The sequence below is a fragment of the Microcaecilia unicolor genome, chromosome 4, assembly GCF_901765095.1.
Source record: "Microcaecilia unicolor chromosome 4, aMicUni1.1, whole genome shotgun sequence".
Lineage (NCBI taxonomy): Eukaryota > Metazoa > Chordata > Amphibia > Gymnophiona > Siphonopidae > Microcaecilia > Microcaecilia unicolor.
This window is the reverse complement of record NC_044034.1, coordinates 263934659-263958579: the sequence shown is the minus strand read 5'-3', so window position 1 is coordinate 263958579 and position 23921 is coordinate 263934659. Positions and strand designations below refer to the sequence as shown.

Below are 23921 nucleotides of genomic sequence, written 5' to 3'. Positions count from 1 at the left end.
GGAGTTCCATCTGAACCAGTCAATTGTCTTGCCAACATTCTTTCCCCGTCCTCATTCCTGCCCTGCTGAACGTCAGCTGCACACATTGAACTGCAAGAGAGCATTGGCCTTCTATCTGGAGCGGACACAGCCCAACAGACAGTCCGCCCAATTGTTTGTTTCTTTTGATCCCAACAGGAGGGGAGTGGCTGTGGGAAAACGCACCATATCCAATTGGCTAGCAGATTGCATTTCCTTCACTTACGCCCAGGCGGGGCTGGCTCTTGAGGGTCATGTCACGGCTCATAATGTTAGAGCCATGGCTGCGTCAGTAGCCCACTTGAAGTCAGCCTCCATTGAAGAAATTTGCAAAGCTGCGACGTGGTCTTCGGTCCACACATTCACATCTCATTACTGCCTGCAGCAGGATACCCGACGCGACAGTCGGTTCGGGCAGTCAGTTCTTCAGAACCTGTTTGGGCTTTAGGATCCAACTCCACCCCCCGAGGGCCCTGTTTGTTCTGTTCCAGGCTGCACTCTCAGTTAGTTGGTAAATTTTTTAGGTCAATCTCAGTTATGTCCTCGCCGTTGCGAGGCCCAATTGACCATGTTTGTTGTTTTGAGTGAGCCTGGGGGCTAGGGATACCCCATCAGTGAGAACAAGCAGCCTGCTTGTCCTCGGAGAAAGCGAATGCTACATACCTGTAGAAGGTATTCTCCGAGGACAGCAGGCTGATTGTTCTCACAAACCCGCCCGCCTCCCCTTTGGAGTTGTGTCTTCCCTTGTCTTTGTCTTGCTACATATGAGACTGGCCGGCTCGAGCCGGTTTCGGGCGGGAAGACGGCCGCGCATGCGCGGTGCGCGCGGGCGCGCGAGGGCTAGCAAAGGACTTTGCTAGTGAAGATTCCGATTGGAGGGGCTGCCGTGGACGTCACCCCATCAGTGAGAACAATCAGCCTGCTGTCCTCGGAGAATACCTTCTACAGGTATGTAGCATTCGCTTAATTTGAAGGTGATTCTAGCTTTGATGGGAAGCCAGTGTAATTTGATTATAAAGGGGAGGCACTTTCAAAACGAGAGATTTTGTATATGAACCTGGCTGCAGTGTTTTGAGCTGTTTGGAGTTTTTTCAACAGGTACTCCTTACAGCCAGCATATATGGCATTACAATAATCAAACTGGGATAACGTTAATGATTGTACCAATAGTCTGAATGCTTCTGATGAGAAATAGGGTCTGATCCTTTTTAGTTTCCAAAGATACCTGAAAGGTTTTGTGATTACTGAGGAAACTTGAGTATCAAATGTTAAATGTTTGTCTATAATTATACCTAGAATTTTCAGATTATTGTCAATGGGGAATGAAGTGTTGTCAATTGTGAAACTGTTGTAGTTGTTTTGGTCAAATAGGTTGGCAATGACCATGAATTTAGTTTTTTCTTTATTTAGTTTGGATTCTGAGGCTCAGGTTTCCATCAAATTTAAGCCAAGTTTTGCTTTTTGTAAGATGAATGTTCCTTTTGAAGGGTATGTAACAGCAAATATGAATGTCTTGAATCCTGCTGTTTCTAGTCTGTTACCTAAGGTGACTTCATTACACTAAACAGTATGGGCGATAGTGGAGAGCCCTGAGGGACGCCACAGTCCGGTGACCAAGGAGAGGATAGGATTCCTTTCATTTTCACTTTGTAATATCTTAATTTCAGGAATCCTTGAAACCATTTGTGGACTGGGACAAATATGCTAAATTGTCTAGTATGTTTAGAAGGATATTATGATCTACTATATTGAATGCACTAGACATATGAAACTCCATTATTAAGATCTTAGACCCTATGCTAAATTCTTTTCTGAGATTTGATACTAGGGTAGTAAGGACAGTCTCAGTGCTATAGCATGGTCTGAAACCTGATTGCAATTTGATATATAGTGATGTTACAACTCAGTTCCTTAGCATCCCTCTGGACCGGCCCATGATTGGACTGATGGGTTGTGCACGCCTACCAGCAGGTGGAGACTGAGAAAAACTCCGACTCTAGATAGCCAATAAGAGCCCTGGTCATGTGACCCTAGCCTCAGTATTTTCTCAGTCTCCCAGCAGGTAGGAAGTGAGCCCATTAGTCTCTCTTTGTAGGATATATATATATAGAGAGAGAGAGAGAGAGAGTTGTTTTCTCTTTATTTTATTTTATTTTCTGTGCCTGGGGAATACTGTTAGAGGCTTTCTGGTCTAACTCTCCTTCGTTCTCAGCCTCTGGGGTGTTACACTCAGGTGTCCCCGGGTCCCTCCCCCATTCCTCCCCATCTCCCTACTGTTCAAATCAGAAATAATTAATAATTATTAAAAAGGAAAGGGGCACCCTTTCTGAGGGAAGGTGTGTGCCTTTGGGAGAGGCAGCCAGGGTTGTATTGAAAAAAAAATGAACTTTCCCTACTGACTTAACGTGCAGACAGCTCCATTTGATTTTCTGGGTATGCCTTGCTTGCTTTGAATCAGCTGTGTAAAAAAAAAAAAACTAAGCAGCACTTCCAGTTCAAGTCTGTCTGCAATTATTTTGTGCCCTTTTTTCTAGTAGTGCTGAATTTTATTGAGCAGTTCTTTTTTCTTGTCTACCGGGTAGTTCTCTTTAAAAAAAAATGGGGGGGGGAAACCCGCACGAACCGCGTTGGCGCGAGCACGTGCATGCACGTTTTTTCCTCCGAAATGTCGGAGAAGTTAAAGCGGTGCTCGGTTTGTCAGCATCGAGGCATTAATGCCTCCGGCGCTTGTAAATACTGTACGGTGCTCGATGTTTCCTCCGCTCCTCTTCCTCCGTCGATTTCTGGGCCCGCTTTGCCGGTTGTCCCTTCTTCCCCATGACGTCTTTGGCGCCTAATGCAGAGGCCTCAGGCTCGGCTTCGGGGGGGTGGCGCTGGAAATTTGGCGCAAACGGCAGCCATCTTAAGTCCAGCTCCGATTTCTCCTGCGGGTATTCCGTCTGCTTTGCGCAGCTCAACGACCTTAGGTGAACCTGACTCAGGGGCTATGGTGCAGTCTGTAGGCACTCAGGCAGGGGGATTTCCTCCTGAGTTTGTCCTGCAGATGTACCAGGCTTTTCTTATGCAGAGGGACATTTCAGGAGCAAGGGTGTCAGAGGAACCTGTTAGATCTGTCCTCCCTCCCAAGAAACCTAGGGTTTGGGACTCTCAATTAGATTTTCTTTCGAATAAGGATCAAGAAATGCCCCTTTTAGAGGAGGAAGAGGACTTAGCGGAGCATTCTTGGGAAGAGCCTTCCTCTTTAGATCCAGACGTTGTGTCTTTGTCACAGGGGGAGGATCCCTCTGTGGCTAGAGTGTTCCATAAGGATGACTTGCAGGATCTTATTTCTATGGTATCCTCTACTTTGCATTTTGAGGATCCTCTCCCTGTCTCTGAGGTGCGAAAGGTTGATATCTTGGTTAAGGGATCCAGAGCTTCCAGTAAAACTTTCCCAATGCATCAGGATATTTGGGAGGTTATTAAAGCGCAATGGGAGGTCCCGGATGCGGCTTTTCGTCCCTCTAAATCTATGAATCGCCTTTACCCTGTCCCGGAGTCTGATAGAGCTCTGCTTAAGCTTCCCGTGGTAGATGCCGTGGTTTCGGCTGTTACTAAGCGCAACACGGTCCCGGTAAATGGAGGAACGGTGCTGTGGGATGCTCAGGATAGGAGACTTGACACGCTTCTAAAGAATAGTTTTGATGTTTCTTCTCTGGCAGTACAGGCGGCCGTTTGTGGTTCTCTGGTGGCCAGAGCTTGTTTTCATTGGGCGGAAAGAGTTTTGGATCGCTCTTCCGATGATTTAGGAGCGATTGATGTGGAAGTGGCTAAGATTGAGACGGGCTCTGCTTTTTTAGCCGATGCTCTGTATGATCTGTTGAGGGCTTCTTCTAAGTCCTTGGCCTTGGGGGTCGCAGCTCGTCGCACTCTTTGGTTGAAGGGCTGGTTGGCGGATGCGGCCTCCAAGTCTAAATTAAGTAAATTCCCCTTTATGGGTTCTTTTTTGTTTGGAGAGGAATTGGATAAATTGGTTCATTCCCTAGGGGATTCTAAAGTACCTCGTCTTCCGGAGGATAGGCCTCGGCAGTCTAGTCGCGGGTCTTTGGTCGTGGTCGCATGCGCTCTTTCCGTAGATTTCAATCTGATAGAGGTCCTCAGGCTCAGAGTTCTCGGTTTTTCAACAGGACTCAATCCTTTCGCGGTTTCCGCAGAGGAGGCAGACTCTCAGGCGCAGGTTTTCGCTCTCCATCGCGTGCTTCCCAATGAAGGTGCGAGGGGCTCTCCTCTGATTCCCTTAGGAGCTCGACTAGCTCAGTTCTATCAGAGGTGGGCCCAAATTACTTCGGATCAGTGGGTCTTGGAAGTTATTTGAGACGGCTATGCCTTAGAATTCGCAAGACCTATTTTAGACGCCTTTCTGGAGTCTCCCTGTCGCTCTCGTCTCAAAGCAGAGGCGATTCGGGAGACTCTACAGAGGCTCTTGGATTTTCAAGCCATTTGTTCTGTCCCTCCGGCGGAGCATAAGCGGGGTCGCTATTCCATTTATTTTGTGGTCCCAAAGAGGGTTCCTTTCGTCCTATTCTAGACCTCAAAGCTGTCAACCGGGCTCTCAAAGTCACAAGCTTTCGTATGGAGACCCTTCGGTCTGTGATAGTGGCAGTGCGCAAAGGGGAATATCTAACGGCATTAGATCTCACAGAGGCGTATTTACATATTCCTATTCGCCTGGCTCACCACAAGTTCTTGAGATTTGCGGTTCTAAGATGACATTACCAGTTTCGAGCTTTGCCTTTCGGTCTCGCGACGGCACCACACACATTTACCAAGGTTATGGTCGTGGTGGCAGGGGCTCTCCGGAAAGAGGGGATCCTCGTCCATCCTTACCTAGACGACTGGTTGATAAGGGCGAAGTTTTATCAAGAAAGTTGTCAAGTCACAGAGCGAGTGGTAGCGGTCTTGCAGCCCCTAGGTTGGGTGGTGAATCTAGCCAAGAGCCGTTTGGTTCCCTCTCAGTATCTCGAGTATTTGGGGGTCATCTTCGATACTGCGAGGGGTCGAGTTTTTCTTCCGCAGGGCAGGATTATAAAGCTCCGGTCTCAGATACTGAATTTGATGCATCACAAGCTACTTTGTGCTCGAGATTATCTTCAGGTTCTCAGGTCCATGGCAGCCACGATAGAGGTAGTTCCCTGGGCCAGGGCTCACATGAGGTCTCTTCAGTGGTCTCTTCTGTCCCGGTGGTCTGCTCAAACGGATTCTCTTCTGATGAAGTTGTCTCTGTGCAACCGGGAACGCATCTCTCTATTTTGGTGGCTTCGGATGAAGAATCTCACTATAGGGATGCCATTGGAGTCTCCTCGGTGGATACCATTGACGACGGATGCCAGTCTCCGAGGCTGGGGAGCTCATTGCCTAGACAACTGGACCCAGGGTCTCTGGTCTCCGCTGGAAGCAGCTCAATCCATCAACTTCTTGGAGACCAGGGTGATTCGGTTAGCTCTGCAGCACTTCAGTTCTCTCCTGGTGGGCAAAGCGGTGTGAGTTCTCTCGGACAACGCCTCAGCAGTGGCCCACATCAACCGCCAGGGAGGAACGAGGTGCTGTCTCCTATGTCGAGAAGCGGAAAGACTCCTCGCATGGGCGGAGATTCACCTCACGGCCATATCAGCCTCGCATGTAGCAGGAGTGGACAACGTTCAAGCAGACTTTCTCAGTCGCCACACTCTCGATCCCGGGGAATGGGCTCTCAGCGATCGGGCGTTTCAGTTGATAGTAGAGCGCTGGGGGCCTCCAGTTCTAGATCTTTTCGCCTCCAGTCTCAACTCCAAAGCTGCTCGCTTCTTCAGTCGCCGAAGAGATGCAAGAGCGGTAGGGGTCTACGCCCTCTTGCAGCAGTGGCCCTCCGGCCTTCTTTACGCATTTCCTCCATGGCCACTAATAGGTCGTCTCCTACAGAGGATCGAGGAGCACGGGGGGCCAGGAGTGTTGGTCACACCAGACTGGCCTCAGCGTCCTTGGTACACGGATCTGCAACGTCTAACGGTGGCGTCTCCTCTTCGTCTTCCGGTGCACAAGGCCTTGCTGGTACAAGGGCCAGTTCTACATCCAGACCCGGCTCGATTTTGTCTTACGGCTTGGCTCTTGAACAGGCCCGTTTAGCTAAGAGGGGTTTCTCAGCTCCAGTAATTTCCACCACGCTTCGGTCTCATCGTCGCTCCACCTCTCTGAGCTATATTCACACCTGGAGAATTTTTGAGGCTTGGTGTGCAGATGCTGGCATTACGCCTTTTCGGGCGTCCGTGGCTCAGATGTTAGTTTTCCTGCAACGAGGCTTTGATAAAGGGCTGTCGCTTTCTTCACTTAGAGTGCAGACGGCACCTCTTTCCTGTTTCAGAGGTAGGATTCGGGGTAAGTCTTTGGCTAGTCTTCCCAATGTAGCCCGTTTTTTGAAGGGGGTTAGTCTTCTTCGTCCACCGGTCAGACCAATTTTTCCATCTTTGGACCTTAATCTGGTTCTTTCGGCTCTAACGAAGCCTCCTTTTGAGCCACTGCTAGCATGTTCTCTGAAGGATTTGACGCTTAAGACTGTGTTTTTGATGGCTATTGTGTCAGCTAGGAGAGTCTCGGAGTTGCAAGCTTTTTCCTGTAGATCTCCATTTTTGGAATTTTCTAAAGAGCGAGTGGTCCTTCGGCCGGTTCCTTCTTTTTTGCCCAGAGTTATGTCTCGTTTTCATATGTCCCAGTTGGTTTTTCTCCCTGTTCTGGGATCGGCCTCAGGAACACAGGAGCACCAGAAGTTGCGTACTCTGGATGTTAAGAAAGTTCTTAAACGATATCTCGCAGTTACTGACGACTTCCGTCGCTCAGACCGTCTTTTTCTTCTTTTTGCTGGTCACCGCAAGGGCTTGTCAGCTTCTAAGCCCACGTTATCTCAGTGGATCAAGGAGATGATAGCGTCTGCTTATCTCTTGGCGAGCAGACCAGTTCCTGAGGCGCTTAAAGCTCATTCTACATGAGGGCAGGCAGCCTCGTGGGCGGAGTGCTTCTTGGTGCCTCCAGAGGAGATCTGTAAGGCGGCGACTTGGTCTTCTCTTCATTCTTTCTCTAAGCATTACAGGCTAGATGTTCAGTGTCGTCAGGAGGCGGTCTTTGCATCCCAAGTACTCACAGCGGGTTTGCTGGGGTCCCTCCCGTAGGACTACTGCTTTGTTACGTCCCATCAGTCCAATCCTGGGCCGGTCCAGAGGGATGATAAGGAAGGAGAAATTAGACCTTACCTGCTAATTTGCTTTCCTTTAATCCCTCCGGACCGGCCCAGGCCCCTCCCGTGTGCTATCTTTTAGTCGAGGTTCAACATTACTGTGTACAGACATTCAACTGTCGTCTACAGAGCTGTTCTGCAAGTTAGACAGTTAAAGGAATTACATAATGTTCTCCAAGTTAAATGGTTAAACAATTCATTATGTTATGCAAGTTGAACAGGTTGAAGAAATACATAACTCTATGTTATGCAAGTTGAACAGTTTAAAAAAAAAAAACATAAATCTGTACATAATTGGCCATACCTCAGCTCTGAAGCGAGTTGTTGGTGAGCCCAGTGTCACGGCTAAGCCGTAGTTTAAGCACGTTTCTCTTGTGCTTCCTGGCTGCTTGGATTCTTCACGGCACAGAATATAGGTCCTTCTTTTCCTTTCTGCTTTGTTATTCAAATACTGAGGCTAGGGTCACATGACCAGGGCTCTTATTGGCTCTCTAGAGTCAGAGTTTTTCTCAGTCTCCACCTGCTGGTAGACGTGCACAACCCATCAGTCCAATCCTGGGCTGATCCGGAGGGATTAAAGGAAAGCAAATTAGCAGGTAAGGTCTAATTTCTCCTTGTTCTCAGTTTCCACATGCTGGCAGGTGAGCATAACCCAAGTGTCTGAACTGGTCTAGAGGGACTCAAGGAAAGAAAATTATCAAGTAAGATCTAACGTAACCTTTTTCCACATGTAAAACCTGTTTTATAAAATTGCAAAACCGCGTAGGCATATAAAAAGTAGGTGTACCAAAGAGTGTGCCTTGTGTTGTGTGAACTGCTTGTATGCATTCCCGAAAATGCAGTTTGGGTGGAGCAGACATCTCACCCCTTATACACAAACGAGAGCTCTAAGGTTGTCACAACTCAGTCTTTTGTCTATTCTGTCATATTGAGAATTTTCTTTATCATGAACATAGTAGACACACTATGTTTTCATTTCAAGGTCCAAAATTATAGAATTCCTTACCACCTCATCTTAGACAACTTACTTCACTACCTCTTTTCAAAGCAGAGCTAAAGACTTTTCTCTTCCAGGATGCTTTCACCTAGTTTTCCGCTGATAAAGTCACTGGTACCTGGCCTACAGGATTCCCTACCATATTGTTTTTCCCCATACTTCCCCTCTTTCCTGTTCATACCCTAATTCCTTTTATATCATGTTAGTATTTTATGTCAGTTCCTTCTTTCTTATTTTTATTAGATTGTATGCCACCCAGTTGGTTTATTCTGTTGGGCGGGATAGTAAATCTTTAATAAACTTGAAACTTACTTCAACTTTGGGGCAGCTTGGAATTTGTGCATTTCAATGTGTGCACTATTGTGGTTGGTTCAAGAGCCTCTTTCATAAAGACGCACAAGCCTCTGTGTTGCCTTTCTAAAATAGGCTTAAAATATGTGCTTTCTTAGTCTTTAAACATAGATGTCCTGTTTATAAAATTATCCCCCCCCCAAAAAAAAAAAAAAACATGTGCAGTTGATCATTTATTATTTTGCTAAAAAAAAATAACACTAAATACTTTTCTTTACATAGGATCGTCCAGCCATGCAGTTATACCAGCCAGGAGCTCACAATCGAACACATACAGCACCTACAAATAAAACCTAAAACTACAGCAAGAAGTTCTATGATGATACCTGTGACAGGATGTATGAAGCAGATAATTCAGTGAGAAGAGGGGGCTCTAAAATGAGTGAAGTTGCAGAGTACAACAGCTTCCTAAGATTTCATTACTGTATTATACAAACACTTTACAGCATTACAGTAACATTCTACAAGCATACCAGCTATAGAAAGAAATGACAACAGTGAGCTTTGAAAGGTGTCCTTAAAGTGAAGACAGCACACAAGCCTGATCAAGCCAGATGTGCTACTACTGAATAGATGCAGAATCATTGTCTGATCCATAGTTACAGTGGCTCAATAGCTTGTTAGACTTACCCTGACCATGAATACCTCCAAAACTTCCCAAGCAACAACACTTTTGATGTTTTCACAAACAAGAACTTACTTTTTTGTTTGGTTGTTTTTTTTTTTTTCCAAAGAAGTGAAATAAGCAAAACCTTAGTTGTGTATCCTTTTGGAATTCAGAGCACTTTCAATGTGTCCTGTGACTAGCATTATTTGACTGGCTTGCACGTTTGTGAGTGGCATGATTGCCAATATCAATACTTCATTGTTTTTACATTGCCTACTGGTTCACTATGGTAGCAAGTACAATAAACATTCCTTGTATTGTTCTATAAATGAATAAGTCTTGTGACCAGTTTGCCTTTTACATTGTAAGTTTTACTGTTATGTTTCAAATAAACTGAGTGCAGATTCCCTAGAATGGCATTAGGGAGTTGCTTTCTAGTTGTTACTTCGTCTTCATTGGTATTGGACTATCTGTATTCTTTTTTGGCCAGTTCCCATCTTCTTTCTGTATTATACTTACCTCATCATCGAAAACAAATAGCATGTCAAAGTTCGAAATCCAAATGTCATGAAGAACTCATCAAAGACAAAACCAGGCTTATTCACATACAAAGGAACTGTTTTGATGCTATGAAATGCATTACCATATGAAGGACATGGTTTTTAACTTGTTATTTGCTCTTGGGACTACATTTTAAGCCTTGGATGATATTTGCAATATATGAATATATGTATTTTAACATAGAAATTACATTCATGCCTAGGGACTATGATGTAGAAAGAATAGTATTCTGATCAAACAAACTAGAAGGAACAGTGTCAGAGGAGTATAGATATCGCCATCAATCTTTAAACCTTCAACAGTTTTTTTTAACTGTGGATTTTATTAACTCTAAAATCTCAGTGTCCTGTACTTGAAAGAGAACTTTGATTGTATTTTCCCATAACTTAACACTGAATGTAGTATAAAAAATAAAGATGTTTTTGTAGAGGACTGGTGAAGCAATCCTTTCATTTTTTTCCCCACTAGGTATAAGGTCATTTAAAGGTAGAAAACAAATGCATTCTTCTTCTAAACATTTTTCATAAAGATAGAAATCTATCAAATTTATAAGTATTTGTTCACTAATTCAGTAGTTCTACTAAAATTATTGCATGTGGGCAGATCGTTAGACATTAGTTGAAATCATGCTCAAAAAATGGTATGGAAAAATTTGTGGGATATAAAGTAATGTCAGTAAAGTAAACTGGTTTGTTTTACCAATGGACTGATTAACTTAAAAACATCAATCGTGATATCTTTTGGACAGTATGTGGTTTTGATATTCAATGGGAGTTAACCGGGTAGAAGCAGCTTCTTTCCAGTTAACTCTCGCTGACTGGGTCCAATGCAAATATTCAGCAACATGTAACTGGAGAGTAACATAGTAACATAGTACATAGTAGATGACGGCAGAAAAAGACCTGCACGGTCCATCCAGTCTGCCCAACAAGATAACTCATATGTGCTACTTTTTGTGTATACCTTACCTTGATTTGTATCTGTCTTTTTCAGGGCACAGACCGTATAAGTCTGCCCAGCACCAGCCCCACCTCCCAACCACCAGCCCCTTGATTTGTATCTGTCTTTTTCAGGGAACAGACCGTATAAGTCTGCCCAACACTAGCCCCGCCTCCCATCCACCAGCCCCGCCTCCCACCACCGACTCTGCCATCCAATCTCCGCTAAGCTCCTGAGGATCGCTTCCTTCTGAACAGGATTCCTTTATGTTTATCCCACGCATGTTTGAATTCCGTTACCGTTTTCATCTCCACCACCTCCCACGGGAGGGCATTCCAAGCATCCACCACTCTCTCCGTGAAAAAATACTTCCTATGATATAATGTGTTTCTTTTCCAGTCATTTTCTTCCTATTCCTTCCCCTCCTCTTATTTCATTTACAGTCAATTTGTTCCTACCCCTTATCCCCTTTCCTGGAGGATGTAATGGGGCAATTTGACAAATTAAAGAGTAACAAATCTCCTGGATCAGATGGTATTCATCCCAGAGTACTGACAGAATTGAAAAATGAACTTACGGAACTATTGTTAGTAATATGTAATTTATCTTTAAAATCGAGCGTGGTACCAGAAGACTGAAGGGTGGCCAATCTAACGTCGATTTTTTAAAAAGGTTCCAGAGGAGATTCAGGAAATTAGACCAGTGAGCTTGATGTCGGTGCCGGGCAAAATGGTAGAGATTATTATAAAGAACAAAATTACTAAGCATATTCAAAAGCATGGATTAATGAGACAAAGCCAACGTGGATTTAGTAAAGGGAAATCTTGCCTCACCAATCTATTACATTTTTTTGAAGGGGAGAAAGAACATGTGGATAAAGGTGAGCTAATCAATATTGTGTATCTGGATTTTCAAAAGGTGTTTGACAAAATACTTCATGAAAGACTCCAGAGGAAATAGGAAAGTCATGGGATAGGAGGTAGTGCCTATTGTGGAAAAACTAGTTAAAAGATAGAAAACAGAGAGTAGGGTTAAAAGGTCAGTATTCTCAATGGAGAAGAGTAGAAAGTGGGGATCCCTAGAGGTCTGTGCTGGGACCACTGCTTTTTAATATATTTATAAATGATCTAGAGATGGAAGTAACTAGTGAGGTAATTAAATTTGCTGATGACACAAAGTTATTCAAAGTTATTAAATCGCGACAGGATTGTGAAAAATTGCAAGAGGACCTTACGAGGCTGAGCATCTAAATGGCAGATGACGTTTAATGTGAGCAAGTGCAAAGTGATGCATGTGGGAAAGAGGAACCCAAATTATAGCTATGAAATTCAAGGTTCCATGTTAGGAGTCACCAACCAGGAAACGGATCTAGGCATCATCATTGATATGTTTAAACCCTCTTTTCAGTGTGTGGCGGTGACTAAGAAAGCAAACAGAATGTTAAGTACTATTAGAAAAGAAATGGAAAACAAAAATGAGGACGTTATAATGTCTTTGTATTGCTCCATGATGTGACTGCACCTTGAATATTGTGTTCAATTCTGGTTGCCGAATGTCAAAAAAGATATAGTGGAATTAGAAAAGGTATAGAGAAGGGCGACGAAAATGATAAAGGAGATAGGAAGATTTCCTTATGAGGAAAGGCTGAAGCGACTAGGGCTCTTCAGCTTGGAGAATAGATGGCTGAGGGGAGATATGATAGCGATCTATAAAATAATGAGTGGAGTGGAACGGGTACATGTGAATCGCTTGTTTACTCTTTCCAAAAATACTAGGACTAGGGGGCACATAATGAAGCTACAAAGTAGTAAATTTAAAACGAATCTGAGAAAAATTTTTTCACTCAAAGTGTAATTAAACTCTGGAATTCGTTGCCAGAGAATGTAGTAAAAGCTGTTAGCTTGAATAGTTGTTTATTTATTTACTTATTTATTTATTCCATTGATATACTACCCTTCTGATGCTAACCAACCAGAGTGGTTCACAGTAATGGTTCAATCAAAGACCTTAAAAAACTCTAATGTAAACATACAACTCATGAAAGAGTAGCTTAGACATTCTTTCCTTTAGTCCTATCAGACCAGTCCAGACTGCTGGGTTATGTCTGTCTACTAGCAGATGGAGACAGAAAAGTAAAATACTTCTTTGTGATTCACCTTTCAAAGGTATTGTGCAGCAACAGATTGTTTAGAATTTTGACTAGCCAAGCAGTGGTGCTCCTGACCATACTGTTGGTCAACACTGAATTTCAAAAATATATAGATAGATATATATAGCTCAGTCAGCCAAAACCTTCAACAATGAAGGAGGTATACATACTGGTAGAACCCTGAGTCAGAAGAAGCGTGAGACAGAACATGTTGAAGAAGCTTGAAGCGATGAGACATGAAATCTGTCAATGCAAACCAACAAGAAGGAATACCACATAGTGGAAAATAAATCCAACCTATCAATCAAGGCGAGGCTCTGGACTAGTCTGGTAAGACTAAAGGAAAGAAAATTATCAGGTAAGACATAATTTTTCCTTCCTTAGCATCCATACCAGACCAGCCTACTGGAATATAGCAAAGCAATGCCCCAAAGGGTAGGACTAGGAAATCAAGACACAGAAATCACTCTATTATATTTCCCCTCTAAGGGCTTAGGGGTGTTACAGATTCCAGAGCTAGTGTGACAAGTTGGAAACTGTAAATGGGAAACTATGTTAAATGCAAGGAAAGATTGTGAGATCTAAAAGAGGACAAATGGAAACCCTGATTAGATTGCAAGGTGCCAGGAATATGTGGAGGGGCATAATCAAAAGGGGCACCCAAGTTTTGCTGAGGATGTCCTTACAAAATGTCCCGATGGAGGGCGGGGAAACCTGTTGTCACAACTGTGGCCGTGACCACCCTCAGACTTACCCTGTTTCTGGGAGTCAGTGGCTGTGCTGGCTTCTGCTTGTCTCTGTGTCTGTCTCTGTCTTAGTTTCTCTCTGGCTCTGTGTGCTGATTGCCTTACTGGACCTCACCTGTGTGGGCTATGCCTCTTCCAAGATGGCTGCCGCCTCCTCTATGCCAGTATCCAAGATGGCTCCTGCTTGTCCTTCCTGTGGGCTCACTTCCTCTGTGTGTCAAGCCTCTGTTTGGAGGCAAGGAACTTCCTGCTTCTATCCTGCTGGTGGTGACTCATCAGTGAGTTCCTTTATAAGGAAGGCCTGTGCTTGCAGTCAGTGCCTTCGCATGGTGTCATTGTCTGGTGTCATGCCCAGAGGCCGACAGGTTAGTTAGTGTGTTGCTGCACTGCTTCTAAGCCTGTCTTCTGTGTGGGCTTCTTGCCCTTCTGTGTGGGCTAGTGCCTTTCGGTTCCCAGTACCTGTGGGCTGCTTGCCCTTCTGTGTGGGCTAGTGCCTTTCGGTTCCCAGTACCTGTGGGCTGCTTGCCCTTCTGTGTGGGCTTCTTGCCCTTCTGTGTGGGCTAGTGCCTTTTGGTTCCCAGTACCTGTGGGCTGCTTGCCCTTCTGCGTGGGCTGCTAGCCTTCTGCCTTTAGTCTGTGTTTAGAGCCTGCTGTTCAGCCCTGGTTTCCCCGTCTGTGTTTGCAGCCTGCCCTACTCCCTGCTTGTATATTCTGTGTGCACATCCTGAACCTTGTATATCCTGTGTGCACATCCTGGTCCCTGCTTGTTCGTCCTGAGTCCTGGTTTTGGCTAGCTAGTGTTATCTGGTTTCCCGCTCTGCCTAGCTACCTTCTGTCCCGTGTGTCTACCTTGTGCCTTGCTTGTAAATCCTGTGTGCTTATCCGGATCCCTGCTTATGTATCCTGATTCCTGTATCTGTCTAGCTAGCGTGTATCTTCTGGGGGATTTATCCTGTTACCTGCCTCGACCTAGCTAGTGGGTTTGCCCAGGGGGCATTCCCAGTCTCCCCTTCTTCCTTGCTTGCATGTCTGCCCTAGTCCCTGCTCCTGATAAGCTTCTGTCTGTCTAGTCTGTCTGGTGTGCCTGGCTTAGCGGCTGCGTGCAGCACTTAGTGCAGTCTAGTAGTGTTCCCCTGTGTTTCCTAGACCCGAGGTGGGTCCTCTGGATCTTCAGTTCCAGCCTTGCCCTACAAGTCCTGTTGGCTGCCCGCACGCTAGAGCTCAACTCTAGCGGAAAGGTGGCTAAGTACAGGTGAAGCAGTTCCTGTTCTGCCGGTTCAGTTGCCTACTTCCAGTCCAGAGTTCCGGTCCGGTCCTTCCGGACGTCCAGTTCCAAGACAGTCCTGCCTGCCTCTGCCGCTCCGCGGCAGGGGCCCAAGGGCTCACAATTCCCAGTGCTGCCTTGAGGACCTGACAGTATGCCAAGGCCCTCGAGAACGCGACACCTGTATTATCGAAATAAGATGGACATCCATCTTTCGTTTCGATAATACGGTCGGGGACACCCAAATCTTGAAATTTAGGTCGTCCTTAGAGATGGTCATCCCTAGACTTAGTCGTTTCTGATTTTTGGCAATAATGGAAACCAAGGATGCCCATCTCAGAAATGACCAAATGCAAGCCCTTTGGTCATGGGAGGAGCCAGCATTCATAGTGCACTGGTTCCCCCTGGCATGCAATGACACCAACCGGGCACCCTAGGGGCACTGCAGTGGACTTCATAAATTGCTCCCAGGTACATAGCTCCCTTACCTTGTGTGCTGAGCCCCCCCAAACCCCCCCCCCCAAAAAAAAAACCCACTACCCCCAACTGTACACCACCACCATAGCCCTTAAGGGTGAAGGGGGGCACCTAGATGTGGGTACAGTGGGTTTGTGGTGGGTTTTGCAGGGCTTACATTTACCACCACAAGTGTAACAGGTAGGGGGGATGGGCCTGAGTCCACCTGCCTGAAGTGCACTGCACCCACTAAAACTGCTCCAGGGACCTGCATACTGCTGTGATGGACCTTAGTATGACATTTGAGGCTGGCATAGAGGCTGGCACAAAACATTTTTAAAGATTTTTTTGAGGGTGGGAGGGGGTTGGTGACCACTGGGGGAGTAAGGGGAGGTCATCCCCGATTCTCTCCGGTGGTCGTCTGGTCAGTTCGGGCACCTTTTTGTGCCTTGGTCATAAGAAAAACAGGACCAGGTAAAGTCATCCAAGTGCTCATCAGGGACGCCCTTTTTTCCATTATGGGTCGAGGACGTCCATGTGTTAGGCACACCCAAGTCCCGCCTTTGCTATGCCTCTGACACCCCCCCCGTGAACTTTGGTCGTCCCCGAGATGGAAAGCAGTTGGGGCTTTCGATTATACCGATTTGAGTGACCCTGTGAGAAGGACGCCCATCTTCCGATTTGTGTTGAAAGATGGGCATCCTTCTCTTTCGAAAATGAGAACTGTATTCTGATGTAGAAGTCCATGCATGAACCAGTGCAGAAGCCCTGAGCCCAGACAGCAAAAAAAAAAGAAAGAATTTGTTCCTAACTACAAAGGAGTACCTGAAAGGATAAAGGGCTAGGACCAACCTCCAGTACTAACCAAGGCAATAAGTGGCAACTTCTGTTGCTAACATCCTTGAGTGACAGAGACAACCATAGAATTGGCAACAGAAGAAAACATGTAGCCCAGATGAACTGGGTAAAGTAATACCAGCATATGTAGAAACTTGAAGAATATCAGTATACAAAGTGCCAGATAGTTGACAAGGCTGCTGAAGAGTCTATCACCTCAGGTATGTGTTGACTGAAGAAAAGCAATAAACAAGTTATAGATGTCTGCTAGACTGTTGACAAGGGAGTGGAAGAACCCTCTGAAGCATCAAAATGCCACAGAAATTCAGAGTAATTTACTTCTAGCAGAGATATGAACAGCCTGTGTCTAACTGGAGACCAGTAAAAGTAAAACCCTACTGGCGGGTGCTGAAGTCACACCATAAAGCTGGCTAGTGAAGAGACAGCATCAAACCCATTGCGGAAACTATGCTATAATTCTGATCAGCTCTGGAGTGACTTAAGGAAGGATAAAACCTCCAAATGTAAACCAAGTAAAAGAAGAAATAAGTGCTTACATTAATTGCCTTGCCCACAAATCAATACTAGATACCTGGAGGAGACTTAACTCCAACAATAAAGGAAACAGCATACTGGTGAGAAACTGCTGCTCAGTAAGGTAAATACTACCATGGGTGGAAGATGCCTTAAAGAACCACCTGAAGGAAAGTAGGTCGCTCACCTTACAATGGCTCTTAGGAGCATGCACACTGATGGCCACAGTACTCAGGACAGGCAGTTGGCTATAACAGCTACACGGACCCTTCAGGAACTGTTGCTTTTTAACATATTTATAAATGATCTAGAGATGGGAGTAACTAGTGAGGTAATTAAATTTGCTGACAACACAAAGTTATTCAAAGTTGTTAAATCGCAAGAGGATTGTTAAAAATTACAAGACCTTACGAGACTGGGAGATTGGGCATCCAAATGGCAAATGACGTTTAATGTGAGCAAGTGCAAAGTGATGCACGTGGGAAAGAGGAACACAAACTGCAGTTACATAATGCAAGGCTCCACATTAGACGTTACCGACCAGGAAAGGGATCTAGGTGTCATCGTTGATGATATGTTGAAACCCTCTGCTCAGTGTGTGGCAGTGGCTAAGAAAGCAAATAGAATGTTAGGTATTATTAGGCAAGGAATGGAAAACAAAAATGAGAACGTTATAATGCTTTTGTATTGCTCCATGGTGCGGCCACATCTTGAATGTTGTGTGCAGTTCTGGTCACCGCATCTCAAAAACTATATGGTGGAATTAGAAAAGGTACAGAGAAGGGCGACAAAAATGATTAAGGGGATGGGATGACTTCCCTATGAGGAAAGGCTAAAGTGGCTAGGACTCTTCAGCTTGGAGAAGAGACTGCTGAAGGGAAATATGATAGAGGTCTATAAAATAATGAGTGGAATGGAACAGGTAGACGTGAATTGATTTTTACTTTTTCCAAAAATACTAGGACTAGGGGCATGCAATGAAGCTATAAAGTAGTAAATTTAAAATGAATTGGAGAAAATATTTCTTCACTCAATGTGTAATTAAACTCTGGAATTCGTTGCCAGAGAATGTAGTAAAAGCAGTTAGCTTAGGGGATTTAAAATAGGTTTGGCTAGCTTCCTAAAAGAAAAGTCCATAAGCCATTATTAAAATGGATTTGGGGAAAATCCACTGCTTATTTCTAGGATAAGCAGCATGAAATGTATTGTACTGTTTTGGGATCTTGCCAGGTATGTGGCTTGATGAACCTTCGGTCTGTCTCAGTATGGCAACACTTAAGTACTTATGTACTAATAAGCGTCACTATGACGTGTCGCCTGTTAGAGTCACCACCCCTAAGAGCTGATCATCACAGCTGTAATTCACAGCTGGAAACTCAGCTGAATAATACCTGCCCGTGCCAGAAATACAGTATATGAACCGGGGCTCCAACTAGACAAATAATTTACAAGGAGCTATCTAGCCATGGGGTCAGCAGTTATAGGTAGGCATACTGGTGGGTGTAGAAAGTATCATACAACAGAGAGGGTCAAAGTACACAGCACAAATAGTCCAGGAAAAAAACACAAAGGGCTCTCAAGAATGAGACGTGCTTTATTGATGACACAACATGGGCCATGTTTCGGCATAAAACCACACCTGTCTCAGGGGTCAATTCAGCCAAAGCAACACTAAATGCATGAGCTACTGCTGAAGGTATAGTACTCAGCACAGTAGTAATCTGGAAATGGAGAATTAAATTCCTAGTACGAAGCAAACCACCAAGAAAATGCACCAAAAACTTGAACCAACTGGGTGTTGAAAGTATGCCACACCTCTAAACGGCTCAGGTATGATAAATAACTGTGGACCAGAGCAATCAATCCAGGCAGTCATGTGCCCTCACAACAATGCAGTCTAGGGGATGCCGTAGAAGCTGAAACAGAACTCTTGAGTACTTTCGTAGCAGAGTCTCAGGGCAGGATATTGTTGGAAATGTGACATATCTGGCTACTGTTGCCATTGCATAGTAATAATTTTAAAACAAATAGGAGGAAATATTTTTTTCACTCAACAAATAGTTAAGATCTGGAACTTGTTGCCAGAGGATGTGATTACAGCAGTTAGTATATCTGGGTTTTAAAAAATGGTTGGACACCCGAATTATTCAACCACCATGTCCAAAGGAGTGGAGGAGTGAGTTAGAGGTATATGCTGAAAAGGAGGACGTTTACAGCAGAACCCGAATCGGCGGAACCACTCCTAAACACCTATGAGAAATCAACTTGGCTCCTGAGGAGGTTACATTGAATACCATCTGGAAGGCGCTTCGAGACCTAACGGTGGCAGTAAATAATTTTGTTTCAGAAATAATTTTATTAGAGAGTTACATGGACAATTCAATTGAACCCTTTGAGAGTAAAATTTGATATAACAAATGATTATACATGAGCAAGAAGTGGTTATGATAATAGACCAGAAAGTTTGAATAATAAAATGAATATTATTATAGATGATTAATATCAAGATTATTGTTTTTCCCACAGTTCTGGGTATGACTCCTAAAGTTTTCCTCAGAAATATTTCCTCAAATTATTACTTTAAAAGGAGTGAAGCCTGTGCAAACTGGGATTACTTTAATCAGTGGGATTTGAATTAGAGACTTAAGTATATGCATTGTTAAATAACTTCTGGTTTTTAAAAGAGAAAAAATGTAATCAGATGTATTATTTCTAACTAATATTGGACAATAAGTATGTTTTTCAATGAAATGATTTGACTATACACCGTATTGGCCTTGAAGAAGCCAACCAGATGATCAATGTGGAATAATGAATTAGACGAGAAATATCTGGGGATAATCAGGTTAATACCACGGTTTTCTTTTTCTGTTTACTGTTTAATTGATCTCCTTATCTTGTTTCACTCTCCCTATTTAGTGGTCTAAGGAAGAGAATAGAATTACCTGACTGAAATAATTCCTACATATTACTTTATCTGTATTTCCAGCAAGTTGTTTTATCGCTTGTACAAATTCAAATGGTTATAAATAAAAAAATTTAAAAAAAAGGGTCGGACAAGTTCATGGAGAAAAAGTCCATAGTCTGCTATTGAGATAGACATGGGGGAAGTCATTGCTTGCCCTGGGATGGGTAGCATCTGGACTGCTTTGGTATAGAAAGCTATGATTTGAATAGTTTGCAGATGGTTAATAGTATATTTTAGCAACCCATTAAAAAGGAATTCCCTTCGTCAAGTCTGCTAAAGACTAGTGCATGAACCAACTTATCTAGTGATGGCTTAACAATAAAGGGATGTACCGATCTTACAAAGCATAATGCACCAAGACAGGTCTGGATAACTGCTGTATTATGTGCCTCAAATGTTAACTTAGAATCCAAAGTTCTTCCTAACATTTTGATATTGGTATGCCCTAATAATCAAGGGGCAGTTTTGTGGATTGACAGGCTGTCAGTTATCCAGATAGCTTTGGATTTAAAAGGATTTAGCTTTAGGTAATGTTTCTCAAGCCAAGAGGTGATCTTGTGGAGACTAAGGGACCATTGTACTACAGCTTAGCACACGCTAACAGAATTAACATAGAAACAGAGAAAAATGAAGGCAGATAAAGACCATATCCAGTCTGACCATCTATGCCATCTACAATACCTTATTCCCTTAGAGATGTACTTGTCCCATACTTTCTAGAATTCAGATAGTCTTTGTCTCCACCACCTCCACCGGGAGGCCGTTCCACAAATTCAGTACCTTTCCATGAAGAACTATTTCCTTGGGTTACTTCTATCCCCTTTCACCTTCATCCTATGCCCCCTCATTCCAGAGCTTCCTTTCGATTGAAGGAGACTCACTTCCTGTGCATTTTTGTCATGTCGGTATTTAAACATCTCTATCATATCTCCCCTCTCCTGCCTTTCTTCCAAAGTATACATATTGAGATATTTAAGTCTGTTCCCATATGCTTTATGATGAAGACCATTGACCAATTTAGTAGCCACCCCCTGGATTGACTCCATCCTGTACACAATAGTCTAAATGAGGTCTCACCAGAGTCTTATACAGGGGCATCATCACCTCCTTTTCCTTACTGGCCATTCCTCTCCCTATGCACCCAAGCATCCTTCTAGTTTTCACCATCGCCTTTTCTACCTGTTTGGCCACCTTAAGATCATCACATATGATCACACCCAAGTCCCGCTCCTTTTTAGTGCACAAAAGTTCTTCACCCCCTAATTTGTACCGTTCTGTCAGGTTTTTGCAGCCCAAATACATGACCCTGCAATTTTTAGCATTAAATTAAGGCCCATACCAAGGGCACTCAGTTTATGTATTAGTCATCTATGTGGAACTGTGTCAAAGGCCTTGTTAGAATCTAAATACACCACATCTAGCACTCTTCCTTGATCCAACTCTAGTCATCCAGTTAAAGAAATTAATCAGATTTGTCTGACAAGACCTGCCTCTAGTAAAACCATATTGCCTTGGGTCCTTAATCCACTGGATTCCAAAAACTTTACTATTCTCTGTTTTAAAAGCATTTCCATTAATTTACTTACTATAGAACTCAGACTTACCGGCCTGAAGTTCCCAACCTCTTCTTTATTTCTGCTTTTGTGGAAAGGGACCACATCTGCCCTTCTCCAGTCCTTTGGGACCACTCTAGAGAAGCATTGAAAAGGTCAGCCAGTGGAGCTGCCAGAACTTCCCTAAGTTCCTTCAGTACCCTCGGATGTATGCCATCTGGTCCCATCGCTTTGTCCACCTTTAGTTTAGTTAGCTCCTTATGAACAGAGTCCTCTGAAGATTGTTCAGAGACTACTTCACCTCCATTCCTATTTATGTTTGTCTTCTGCAATCCTGTTTCCAGCCCTTCAGCTGTGAACAAAGAAAAGAAATATTTGTTAAGCAATTCCACCTTATCTTTATCAGTTTCTACTTATTCCTTCTCTTCACCTTTGAATCTCACAATACCACTTTTGCACTTTCTCCTAACATTAACATATCTATAAAATGTCTTGTCTCCCCATTTTACCATATTGGCTATTTTTTTCTTCCATTTGCATCTTTGCTTTCCTAACTAATTTACCAGCTTCTCTTAACTTTTCCTATCTTCCTCTTTCTACAATCTCTTGTAGTTTATGAAGGCTTTCCTCTTTTTCCTTACCTTTTCAGCTACTACTTTTGAGAACCAAAATGGTCTTCTTTTCCTCTTACTTTTATTTACTTTCCTTACAAATAGGTTTGCTGCCCTTACAATAGCTCCTTTCAGTTTTGTCTGCTACTTTCCAGCTTCTTCCAGATGTTCCCATCCAGACAACAACTCCTTGAGGTAATCCCCCATCTGAACAAAGTTAGTTTTTTTGAAGTCTAGAACCTTCACTTTTAAAACATACCATCCAGTGATCACTGGATGCCAGAAGATCTCCCACTACAACATCAGAAACACTTTCCCCATTCAAAAGCACTAAGTCTAATATGGCCCCTTCCCATGTGGTTTCTATTATCAACTGCTGGCATAAAATTATATATTTATATATAGTGCTCAAAATTGCGTGCATAAATTTGGGCATGTGCCCAAATTGAGCATACAATTTAATTGCTTTTAATGAGCCAATTTGCGCTGATTAATTGGGCACTAACAATTATTGGTACTAATTGGAAATAATTGGAACTTATGCGCATATCTTTATAGTCGTGTGCATAAATTTTTCCACATGGATCCAAAAAGGGGGTGAGGCCATGGGAGGAACATAGACAGGTCAGGGGCATTTCTAGGATTTGCACACAGTATTACAGAATTTGGGGGATCTATGACTAATTTAGGTATAGAGATTTACACCAGGGTTCAGTTGGTTTAAACCTTCATGCCCAAAATTGAGCGTGGATCCCGGAGCTAAGTGCTATTCTATAAATGGCACCCAACTTTGAGTGCCGTTTGTAAAATACCACTTAGCATGTATTTACACCATTTATACCAGTTAGAACAAAGGTGAATTCATAGGCTGCAAACCATTGAACCACATGGTTTAAATAGTATGTTTGAATGGCAGGTGTTCTTGCCATAATTTCACTTCTAGTTGTAAGGTCAACGTCCAATATAAGAGTTTGTCTGAAGGCACCATTTTTAAATGCTTTGGCGAGGTAATTCTTCTAGCTGTATTTTCAGGTAGCCCAAATTTGGGCACCATTTACAGAACTGAGTCCTTAGTGCATGCTAATTCCGTTAACACATGCTAAGCTTTAGTAAAAGGACCTCTAATATTGAAAGATGTGAGATCTGGTTGCTTAGGATCTACATCAATCTACTATATATGATCAGTGAAAAAATGAGCTGAGATACCAAGTTCTTGAGTGAGAAGAGCCAGAGGACTTGAAAGTAATGTAAACAACATAGGAGATAAAACAGATCCCTAAGGTACTCTGTAAGGTAATGTTTGTAGCTCAGAATACCTAAAGTTATGGGAAACATAGAAGCAGCGTTCTGAGAGAAAATATTTAAATCATTCATACACTGTGCCCCTAAGTCCAATCTCTCCAAGTAGTAATTCATGATCTACAAGATAAAAAGCTGCAGATAAATCTAACGATATGTGTAACAAGTCCTTTTTCGAAGTGTTCATGTATGCCACTAATCATGGATACAATATGTACTCTAACTGTCATGACACTATCCAGTTAGAAGAGGATAACACACTGACTTCCACACAGGAAGTATTCTTTATTAAGGCACCAGATAAAGACCCAACATGGGGCCATGTTTCGGCAGGTACTCCCGCCTGCCTCAGGGGTCAAAAAGAATAGTACTTGAAGCTGGAAGGTACTGAGCACAGTGCCTTGTTAAAACTGCTCTGTGTGAGAGCAGAGTCAAAGATCAACAAACCATAGTTATATTCAAAAAAAGCTTTGGCGCCAAATTCTTTTTGACTCCTGAGGCAGGCGGGCGTTCCCGCCAAAAAACAGCCCCCTGTTGGGTCTTTGTCTGGTACCTTAATAAAGAATATTATCAACACTCCCCATGTAGAAGTCAGTGTGTTATCTTCTACTCCTCTGCTTTCTCTGGACTTATGTAGAGGTTGCATTCCTGTTCTTCTTTGGATTATACTATCCAGTTAGTGCCAGGGTGATTCGGGAGCAGAATTGTAAGTTAATCGAGCACCGTCAATATTCAGTGCTAGTGCCTGGATAACTGGGCAAGTTGGGCCAGACAAAAGGGGCCAGAGC

The 23921-nt window shown here is 43.5% G+C and overlaps 1 protein-coding gene across 1 annotated transcript in view; it reads left to right on the top strand.

The window, feature by feature from the left end:
- Nucleotides 1-9328, top strand: part of UPF3A (UPF3A regulator of nonsense mediated mRNA decay) — a 99948-nt gene extending 90620 nt beyond the window's left edge. The window contains exon 10 of the mRNA XM_030199564.1: nt 8832-9328. Coding sequence (XP_030055424.1) covers nt 8832-8906 — 75 coding nt within the window. The 3' untranslated portion in view covers nt 8907-9328. The remainder of the gene's footprint in view (nt 1-8831) is intronic.
- Nucleotides 9329-23921: the final 14593 nt, after the last annotated feature.